This window comes from Desmodus rotundus, chromosome 11, assembly GCF_022682495.2.
Source record: "Desmodus rotundus isolate HL8 chromosome 11, HLdesRot8A.1, whole genome shotgun sequence".
NCBI lineage: Eukaryota > Metazoa > Chordata > Mammalia > Chiroptera > Phyllostomidae > Desmodus > Desmodus rotundus.
In genome coordinates this window covers 21,682,761-21,693,922 of record NC_071397.1, presented here as the reverse complement: position 1 = coordinate 21,693,922, position 11,162 = coordinate 21,682,761, and the positions used below count along the sequence as shown (strand labels likewise).

At 41.1% G+C, this 11,162-nt stretch overlaps 2 protein-coding genes across 2 annotated transcripts; one reads left to right on the top strand and one right to left on the bottom strand.

Moving 5' to 3' along the window:
- Positions 1–664: 664 nt before the first annotated feature.
- KIAA1586 (KIAA1586 ortholog) lies at positions 665–7,003 on the bottom strand. Its single transcript, XM_071219698.1, is given in 19 exon segments — positions 665–769; positions 771–850; positions 853–987; positions 990–1,020; positions 1,023–1,050; positions 1,052–1,099; positions 1,101–1,290; positions 1,293–1,419; positions 1,421–1,632; positions 1,635–2,390; positions 3,220–3,247; positions 3,249–3,418; positions 3,421–3,542; positions 4,030–4,059; positions 4,061–4,134; positions 4,136–4,165; positions 4,167–4,178; positions 5,296–5,376; positions 6,677–7,003. Coding segments are annotated over 19 exon segments (2,385 nt in total). The 5' UTR covers positions 6,803–7,003.
- A 9-nt stretch (positions 7,004–7,012) lies between these two features.
- LOC139440362 (ras-related GTP-binding protein D-like) lies at positions 7,013–10,863 on the top strand. The gene is given in 5 exon segments (XM_071219696.1): positions 7,013–7,669; positions 9,142–9,207; positions 9,303–9,599; positions 9,601–9,949; positions 10,775–10,863. Coding segments are annotated over 5 exon segments (1,458 nt in total).
- The last annotated feature ends 299 nt before the right edge of the window (positions 10,864–11,162 follow it).

The following is an 11,162-nucleotide window of genomic DNA, read 5'->3' as shown; positions in this document are numbered from 1 at the left end:
AATTCCTGTTGTGTGTACAAAATCTTTAGAGAAACATGCTATGTTACATTGCTTTATAGAAAAAACCAATTTGCAGTGAATTCATCTGTCTGCAGCTACTCAATCAGTAATGTTTTTCTGTAATACTAGACATGGCACAAGAGTTTGACAGGCACACTATAGCTATCACATTTCAAACATGGTAACAAAGTGAAACATTTGTAAAAAAAACAAAAAAGGTTGAGTCAAAAATACTTTCACTGCATTCATTTTTATTTCTTAATATACATAATTTACTTTCTTAGTCCCACTGAATTCAATGCTCAGTAGCCACCTGTAGCTAGTGGTTACTGTGTTAGTGCAGATACAGAAGCGAGAGAGACAAGAGCCAAAGGCTTACAGTTTTTATTCCATTTCTATTTCACTTGATATAACTTCCAGAACTTAGAACTCATCTAGTTTATGCTATTCTTTTGCATCCTTACTAAAAGTAAAACAAAGCGAAAGTGGAAATGGTTGGATTTTCTGTACAGAATTCCTTGGAATGTATATTGTGGACCACTCCAGCAGACATTGGCCAATCTCCAAAAACCTATAGCTCCTAAAAAACAATCATCATCAACTTTGTCTCTTCGGTAAATGCCTTTTAACAGCATCATGCCGATAGAAGTTTAACATTTGGCTTTCAAAAAATGTATGTAAAAATGTATAGCACACAATTTACATATGATAAAGTATATAGTAGGTCCCATACAGCCAGCTAATTATCATAGAAGGCTTTTGTTAATTTTTTGCCAAACACTTGTATCTGTAGCCCACCTATGGTTGCAATTTGACCAGGACTTTACAAATGGAGTTGCATCCCAATCTGCTCTTCCACCAACAAATTTATTACCATTAAATCTGATAGGTGACCTATTGTTAAACTATTTCTCACTCTTGTACAAATTCTGTTCATTAAACTGAAACCACTTTCACCTTCAGCACTACTGATTCTAACAGTGCTATCTTTCTAGCTTTTTGTATAGTTGCAGGAATTGAAAAACATTGTTCAATTTTATATTATTATTTAAATTCCTAAAAATCATTCAAATCAATTTTATATTTTCAAATTTCACATAAATAATTTTTTTTCACTAGTAACCCATGTTGAAATTATTTCTTCATAAGGCCATGTAGAAGGTTCTAGCAAGTCAAAATAATTAAAAATACTTTCATTATGGTTTCTGTCAGATAGGAGACATAAGTTCATGTGTTGAATTATATTTTTGAGTAACATATTCCTAGGAATGGCGTTACATTTATTATTTTATTAAATGGAATATCTTTAAACTTATCTAACTTTATCAAAGCTTCGGTTTGAGACTCATGATTTCTAGTACCAATTTTTAAATTTTCCAAAGCTCTTACAGTGTGTTTGATTAATTTTTATGCTTTCTGAAATGTTAGTTGATCTTGACTGTGATGCAGTAGAAAGCAGTGAACATTCTTCAGGAAGGGCAGTCATTATAGCAAGAGCTTGCAAGAAATTAATGTTAGCTAATCTCTTTGCCAAACCAGACTAAGAAGGGTAAAAATCCATGTGGAATACAGGGTGTGTGCACCATACAGCAGTACCAGCTTGTAAACTACATGCTGTCCATGTTGATCCCCTACCAGGCCAAGTGTAAAAATTTCAATTTCAAGGTCTTTGGCTACAGGTTCTAAAAGCTTGTTTTGATTTTTATTAGACTGATGATAAATGGAATAAATTTTATCAAGAAATATTTTTAAATGATTAACTTGTTTTATTTTGGATATTGAATCATCAAGTGACAACTGCAATCGATAGTTTAAACAGTTCCAAATAATGATTTCAGGAAACTTTTCTAACATCGTAGCTACTACAGATTCCTTCCCAGCACTGTGCTAGCACCATCATAAAAAAAATGCAATTAAATTTGCTCTCACACATTTATTAATAAAGCTACAATCATTTAAAGTACTCGGTAACGTATTGACAATACATTCCACTGTAGTTGACACCAGTTTCTTCAAAGCAACGAATAACACGGGAGTTGACGGACATGTGCACTGGAGCTAAGTCAATAGGGTGCTTTTTTCCGAAACTGTAGGTGCCTCACCAATTATGATGCAGATTTTGGCCTTCTCTTCCATAATATTCTTAAATATTTTCACCTTCCTTTCTTTTGAATTATGTTCTGTTATTCTTGTTGCACTGTAGCGTGTATTTAAACAACTGACCGCCACATTTGTCTCTTGTAATTCTATTTCCCCCTCAATACCAGATAAAGGCCTGTAAACAATTCTGAAAACTTTTACAGTAGCATCAATACTTTTACTATTTTGTTTATGCACTGTATTAGATATTGAGTCAGTAACTGCTATCTTTAACAAATCCTGTGAGGTAGCTTCGCCCGCAGAGCCCCCTGTCTGCCACGGATGAGAGTAAGTCTGCCAAGACATGATCTGCTTGGGGAGGAAAGGTGGCCAAAGTCTCAAAGGAGAAGGACCAGGAGCAGTTCCTCAATGGGCTTTTACTGGGTTTAATTTGCACAGGAATACAGGTAAAGCTCATCAGTCATTGTCAGGCAGTAATGATCAAGTAATAGATAACATTCAGATAACTATGAGGTCTTATTCTGAGTCAGAGTCAGTTGGCTAAAGGGCCATAAAACTTTGGGGAAACAAACTCTTTATATGCTTGGACCCTTATCGTTTAAATTGAGCAAAGCAGGTTTCACAGGATTTTATGCATTCTTTCTTAGGCCTGATCGCCCAGGGGAACCTGCCCTTTCCAGCACAGGGCCGCACCCATCTCCTGCATTGTTCCAGGCTTAAGTCAGGCAGGGGAAGTAAGGCAGCCAAGAGATTAGGAGACTTCTTGCAGACAGAATGAGGACTCAGGATATGTCAAAGCTGAGGGGTGAGGGTCCATCACCCCCTTTTTCTATAGTCCTCCAAATCCTTCCCTGAGGGCCCCTTCCAGACCATGCCTGTCTTAGGTCATCCCTCCTTTGAGGAATCTTACCCGTCATTGGCTAACCAGTCATCCAGTCATCGGCTAACCAGTCATCCGCCTGGGGCCTAACAGGGTTAAGTGAAAGGGGACAGAGGCGGCACCCCTATCAGGAAGATAAGCTTTGTCTCCTTAATGGCTTATGGTCTCAAGGCCCTTTAATCAACCTTAGGGTTACAGCTTCTGAAACCAGGCAGGGCAGTTCCCAACAAAATCCTGACTTTTATTATGAGGTTTAGAAATATCATATATGTTCTGTAATTTTTTTTCACAGAGAAGCTTGTCTTGTAATTTTATTACTGCCATTAGCAGTTACTAAATATGCAATCTATTCCTTGGATATATGTACATGCTTTTCTGCTTTTGGTCCCAAATATCGAACTGTTAAGTAATCCTTACATCCTAATTTACCCTCTTTTATTCATGCCCTTGGTATTGTGCAGTAAAGGCAAGTGCTTGTTTTTCATTCCAATAATCTGGAAGCTTAAAATTATCTATTTCTTCCTTTGATGAACATGATGGCTTTTCTTTAATGACTGGTTTTGATAGGGGACTCAAGAGTTGGAAAATTTTAGCTTAAGGTAAAAAGTTGTAAGCCTAGCAAGTCTTGTACATGTTAAAGCTTTTGTTTCAGAAACTGCAGATAATGCCTGTCCTGCCTCCTGGGAAAACGGCTAATCTCCCGGGACACTGCTAAAGATTACCGCCTGGGGACAACTGGAGGCATCCAAGCCTTTGTGTTCCAGGGCGACAGGCAACAGCTAACAGCCCAGGACAGGAATGTTGCAGCTTTTTTCACCTAATCCTCCCTGAATCTCAAAGCCCTCACCGCACCTTGTTTATTCCCTGGTATAAAAATGTTGGCCTGGAAAGAGAAGACAAGATGGTTTGTTAGGGTATGAACCCACCGTCTCCGCAGATCACTGGCCATCTGAATAAAGCTCCCTTAAAGATTCAATCGCTGTCATTGCTTATTGGGTTTGGTAGTGACAGGCAGCCCGAACGCCGGTGTCTTTTCCAGTTTCAGTTTTTCAACATATTCGAAATTTGGTTCCTTTGACAGGCAACCCGCACTGATTTTTGATTCCATTATTACTTACTGTGTCTGTTTTCACCTTCTTCACATTTAAAAAAACACAAAAACTCACCCTGGTATTTTGGCATTTTAAGGGAACAGAATCTGAAAAATAATTTTACATATGTAAGTTAAGTTCATGATGACACTCTCAGGGTTAATGTAAATAGTTTTGTTAATGACTTCTGTGTATAATTATTGAAATAAACATTAATCTAAAATGCCTGCCTTGATTTTTAGTTCACGCTTATAACATTGATACAACTTGCTACTTCTTGAAAACTCCACTATCAGTTTTTAAAATTCTATAGCCAATAATTATGCCACAAAATCTGCTTATCATCCAATTTCACGAGTAAGTTGCTCATATGATTTACAAATGAGTACAGTTCCAATGTAAAGAATGGTTGATATTTTTGTTTATATTAATGAATAAGATGAAAGTGAAAAAATGAAGATATATATCAGAACTCTTTTCATTCATCAATGACATCAGCATCTTTGTTGACTCAATGAAGAGTTTTCAAATATCGCAAGGAAATTGCCTCAATTTTTCGTATAGCATAAAGTGTAGCAGTTACAGACATATCACATTTTTAGGCTTAACATGCATTAACATTTTGTTCACCACTTTCTTAAGTTTAAACAATCAACAATAAATCTAACAAACCCTGATTTGTAGTTTGCTGATTACCTTGGTATAAATATTCCCATCATGCTATAGCAGCACACTGTTGTACAGTATTTCTACCATACAGATAGAATACATGTAAGTAACTTCAAATATATAGATTTTAAGATATGATGAGTTTTGAGTATTACCCCAAATGATCATTTATTCACTTTAAGTTCATACACTTTAATTTTTTTAAATATTTTATTTATTTATTTTTAGAGAGAGGGGAAAGGAAAGCGAAAGAGAGGGAGAGAAACATCAATGTGTGGTTGCCTCTTGCACACCCCCTACTGGGGGCCCGACCTGGTCAGTAACCCAGGCATGTGCCCTGACTGGGAACTGAACCAGTGACTCTTTGGTTTGCAGGCCAGTGCTCAATCCACTAAGCCACACCAACCAGGGATATATACTGTAATTTTTAATAATAGCTATGTTTAACAATCAGCTCACAAAATTCCTGAACACTTAATCAGTTCTTGCAAGCCAGTTCAAGCCACCTCCAACACTAATGACAGAGCTGAAAAAACTTAAATACAATATACTCACATCAGTATGAAAGGTGCTAGGTTCTTCATCATCACCACAAAGCAGATCAATACATTCAAGAACAGATCGTGAAGCGCCTTCCTAAAAAGGAAGTGAGCAAATGTGCAAATCATGAACACTCATTCAAACCAAACTTCCATTTACAACCAGTGAAATTGTTGTTGTTGTTGTTGGAATTAGCAAGATACCCTGAGAAGAAAGACTTGAAAGTGGCACAGGATAATCAGAAACAAAAACATCACAGGAAAAGATTCAGGATAGATGAGTATGTATTTAAAGCAAAACCCCAAAGAGTCTAAATCTACACAGAGGAATGAAACCATGTGGATTCCTTCGGAAATGGGAAATAGCATAGGGGTAGTGTTAAGACACATAGGTCATGGAATAGTAATTTTTAGCTTGGATGGTTATCAATAATCTCTCAGATATCCAAGCTCAAAGTCATGGAGTTCTTTGATAGCTCTGCTTCACTGTGCACATTCTCATGAAATAAAACACACACTCATTTTGAAAAATTATACACCTTTAACAGCAAACTTCAGCTCATCAGAGAAATTATCAAAAGAATTGTTTGGGGTAGAAGTGATTTCAACTAGCTAAATAATCACTTTAAACAGACACTTTGTAATAATTTAAGTTTTTGGTGAAAATTATACCAAAATGCATCATAACACCCTCTTAGGTTTACTAAAGCAATGCTACACAAAGTGTGCTCACAGAGCTACATATCCTTGCATTTGTGCCAGCATACAGATTCCTAGGCCCCGCCTTCAAATTCTGGTTCGGTATGTCCGGAGTGGGGTCCAGGAACCTGCACATTTACACCTACCAATGCTTGAGAACTGTCCTAAAGGGACCTTCACTATGAACATCAATTGTTGTACTGTGCTGTAACGTCGTGACCTCAGAGATCAGCGAGGCCTTCAAGCTACCTGCCTCCACAGTATGCAGCTCCGTAATCCTCAGTTTCCAGTTCCTACAACACTCCCGCTTTCTACACACTTCCTCATCACTACCTGTCCCTGCCCCCTCACCTGTGTCTCATCTCTTAGAAGACACTCTCGCCCCATTTCAACGCACAGTCCTAGGAGACCAGAACTTTGTGCAGATTGAGTATGAAATGGCTCTGCAGGAAGGCACGAGGAGAGTGATTAAGCTACGACTGTACTTAACCAACAGTCTTCGCGGTGGCCGCTGCGGCTGCTCAGCGCCCTCTTCTGGTCCATTTCCTAGTCCTGTGCCAAGCTCCTCACAGGAGCGCTGCGCCTTAGACGTGCGAACAGCTTGTGGGATGGTGAACGAACAGGCGAGGTGTAGTCTCAGAATCGCTTACCACGCAGGCTCTGGCTCTGGGACAAACCCGAATATCGCTGCTACTTACACAAACGAACTGAATGTCATCTTCATTTTCATCCGGTGTGGACTCAGTTGCCTCAGGCCCGGCTGGAGGAAGGGAGTCTATTATCCACAAAAATAAGCCGAAACTCGGGAGACGGCGCAAACCCATCACCGGGCTCTCGGGATTCCCGCATCTGCTCAGGGCCTCGGGATGCAGGCTCACCACCGAGGGATGCGGGCTCCCCTCCGAGGGATGCAGGCTTCCCTCCGAGGGATGCAGGCTCACCTCCGAGGGATGCAGGCTCACCTCCGAGAGATGCAGGCTCACCACCGAGGGATGCGGGCTCCCCTCCGAGGGATGCAGGCTCACCACCGAGGGATGCAGGCTTCCCTCCGAGGGATGCGGGCTCACCACCGAGGGATGCGGGCTCCCCTCCGAGGGATGCAGGCTCACCACCGAGAGATGCAGGCTCACCACCGAGGGATGCGGGCTCCCCTCCGAGGGATGCAGGCTTCCCTCCGAGGGATGCGGGCTCACCACCGACGGATGCAGGCTCACCACCGAGGGATGCGGGCTCACCACCGACGGATGCAGGCTCACCTCCGAGGAGCCAGCCCGTCTTTCGAGCCCTGGCGCAGAAAACCCTCCGCCGCTCGCCCGCTCACATTTCTGCGACCCCCGATCTCCCGTTTCTCCCTCCACCTAACTGACAGCACCGCAGCTCCCGCTGTCCCGGGGCCGCTGTCGCCGTCATCCCCGCCGCGGACAGCCACCGCCAGAGCTCCGTCCCCGCCCAGCGCCGCTTCGCTCTGGGGTGACCAGGCCCCGGGTGAGCTCGGACGCCTCCCGCGAAAAGGGGTGCAAAGCCACTTCTGCAGGGGGGCGGCCAATTCTGGCCCGCGAGCCCCCGGATCACCTTTCCCACGGTCCCCACCTACCCACTCACCTGCACCGCGGGGGACGCTGGGAGTTGTAGTTCTCCGTGCAGGGAGATCGCTCGGGGAGACTGGAAAACGAGTCCCAGCTATAGCGCTAGTGTTTCTCTAGGCTGTAATTCCACCAAAAAAGAATAGAAGAGCTTTTTCTTTCAATCTCTCTCTTATTTTTACAGTCAAATATTGGTATAGATCAGCGATTTTCAACTGGTGTGCAGCAGGAATTTCTAAAACATGCAATGCCTGACAGGGGCACTGACCTTTTCCCCGTGGATTATCAAATTAAGAAAATGACAATAGCCAACACAACAATAGACATTCAGTGTGAATGACTCAAAATTACATGTATTTTTTGTCATATTGGCATATATATATATATATATATATTTATTTATTTATTTATTTTGGTGAGCTGCAGAGTAATTAGTAATTAGTTTACGTGTGCCATGAGATGGAAAAGGTTGAAAATTGCTGGTCTAGATATGAGATTCACGATGTTAAAATGCTTTTTCTTGGTTTGCTCAGACATTGCCTTACCAAAATAGTGGCCAGCCTTTTTCTCTTCAATATTCACAAAAAAACTGTGAACAGATAAAATGGATGAAAGCAAATGTTAACTGAACATTCTTTTAAAACTTTTTCTTCTTGCCCTATCAGCCTAAGATCATTTGTACTCTCACAAATCTGTGGTCCTCCCAAATCACCTTAATGATTTTGAGCCAAACTTACGATGAGTGAGGTCATACAAAAAGGAATAGTTTTATTAGAAGATTGTGAGGAAGGGTAAAGGTAGGTGAAATTTAAGGGAAACAGTGTTTGGGTACGTTCAAAGCCAATTAAGGCTGTGTGAGCTCAAATCAAGTTTGGACTGCAATGTGGACCTGGGGGTCCTGTTACCTTGGAGGCTACAAAGTAACATAAATTCTAAATGTTGTGCCTACAAATTCCTTAGCTGTAGCTCTGAACTGGGTTTGGACTATGAGGCTGGTTCTCTGTGTCAAAGTGACTAGCCAAGGGAGAGATATTTCACTATTACTGGTACATTTTTGAACAACAAAGTGTCTGATACTTTACAACTTCAGAGAACAAAGTTTCATATTGAGTATGACAGCAGTAGTCCCCAAAGTCACCTTGACTCTACAGTACTTCTTTGGGAATAATATTGTCTTAATTTTTCAGCTGACTTTATTGCCATCTGTTATTTGAGCCCAGCAGATATTTACCTTTTCAGAGGCTGTTTTTTGCTGTTCTAAATGAAAACGTGGCATGTGATTACTTGTGTTAAATAGAGGTCCTTTATTGGTTTGAGGAAATTTCCTCTGAGTCCTAATTTTCTAAGCATTTTGTGCATGTGTATATGTGTGTGTGTTTTAAACAGGAATATATATTAGGCTTTCTGGCTGACTCCTACAGGGACAGGCAGGTGGAATAGGGGGCAAACACTACAAATGCTCTGCCTGGCACAGGGATACACAGCCCTTGCCTCTGGGGCTCACATGAAGCTCCAGGCAAAACCTCAGTTCAGACATAGGTTTCCAGCAGCCGGCAACGAATCTTTCCCCCACCCTTTAGACTGAAGTGAAGCTAAGAATTCTGCCTATGGGCCTGAGTAGAAACAGAAAGTGGTCTATTCAGAAAGTTGTTTTTCACAAAACATCTCCCAAGCAAACACTGTTCTTAGCACTATTAAGACATGCGGAGAAGATGTATCCAACTGCTCCTTTAGTTTTTAGGTTTGGGACTTCCCAGGAAATAATGACTTTTTTGACTCCACATTTGACTATGACATGATCTTCAGGAGAACAGGAACACTGATATGTGTTATTGAGTCCCAGGACGATTATTACATGGAAGGCCTGGCCAGACTCTGCCTCACAGCGACCGGGGCTCACGAAGTGACCATCGACAGCAACCTTGAGGTGTGTATTCATAAAGTGGATGGTGTGTTGGATGACTACAAAATTGAAACGCAAAGGGATTGTCAACAGAGAGCAAACAATGACGTTGCAGAAGAATTAGAAAAAAAATCTCCTTAGCTTTTACCTGACAAGAATGTATGATCATCCAATATTTGAAGCTTTTAGAAAAATGGTTCAGAAATTGATTACCCATCTCCCAACCCAGGAGAATTTGCGGAACTTCTTTATGTCAAATTTTGGAATTGAAATGGCACTTCTGTTTGTGGTCAGTAAAATTTATGTTGTAACTGATAGTACCCCAGTAGATGCAAACCTATGGAGCTCTGTTGACATCTCTTGTATTCATGGTTTCAAAGAAGATAGAGCAGGAACCCCCTACAAAGAATTAACAGCCATTGTGAAGCTGAATATTACAACAGGTCTTTATTTAAAAGAAGTGACTGTATTTCTTGCCCTGGCTGGTGTGGCTCAGTGAACTGAGGGTCTGAGAACTGAAAAATCACCGGTTTGACTCCAGTCAGGGCACAGGCCTGGGTTGTGGGCCAGGTCCCTGGTCGGGAGCGTGTAAGAAGCAACTGATCAATGTTTCTCTCTCACATATGGATGTTTCTCTCCCTCTGTGCCTCCCTCCCTTCACCTCTCTCTGAAATAAATACAAGGAGGGCTCTCCCCAAAAAGGGAATTATCTTTAGGAGTGCAGGCCCCTTGTAGTACAGGCTCCCGCCACTAGGTGAGTGTTCCAGGAACCTGTCTGATCAGTGTACCAGCGGGCATTATTGTGAGAGGCTGTGTTTGGCTTCAGTGAATATTTTTGGAGACTCTTTCAGTACATTTCTCCATTTCATGGTGGTGATTTATGAGCACACCTGCCCACACTGCATTGAGTGTTCAGCAGTTTTTGACCAAGAATTGCATGACCCCCATGACCCCCCCCACCCATTCACCCAGTCTCCTTCCAAAATGGAGGAAACTTTGGGGAAACTTTTTTCTTGTTTTCCTGAAGGAAAAATTCCTCAAAGGGAAGCATTTTGCTGATGTGCAAGAGGTGAAACAAAAAACGGCAGAAACACTAAAAGGCACCAAAATCGACGAGTTCAAAAACTGGAGCAGTGGAAAAATGTCTTGATAGGTGTATTGCATCAAGTGGCGAGAACTTTGAAGGTGCCTGAAATTTTCATGTGTAAGAATAAATACACAATTTTTATAAATAAATTCCTTTTCTGGGGGGTCCTCCCTCATAAAATCTTGACAAAAATCTTTTAAAAAATAAATAAAAATAAAAGAAGTGACAATATTTCTGACTCTTGTTTGCTTTGTCAGAGGAGAAAGTTTTGAAAGAAAAGGGCTAATTGATTATAATTTTCATTGCTTCTAGAAGACCATCATGAAGTTTTGGGGTGAGAATGAAAGTGATGAAATCTCCAAGAAAAACAGGAGCCATCTCTAATGGGATTGCTGCAGGTGAGGTTTGAGGAACATCTTTTCAAATCAGATCTTTTTTGATGAGTCTGATGAGGTGTTCTACTAAAGAAAGAGGAAGAAGGACCTTGGGACCCTTTTTAACTTCCTGTTTACTTGAATGATAACGACTGAGAAAAGGGCTTTGAAATCAGTTATAATTGTGGCTTTGTGTATTTCTCCTTATCTATTTCTATCAGGTTTTGTTTCATGCAT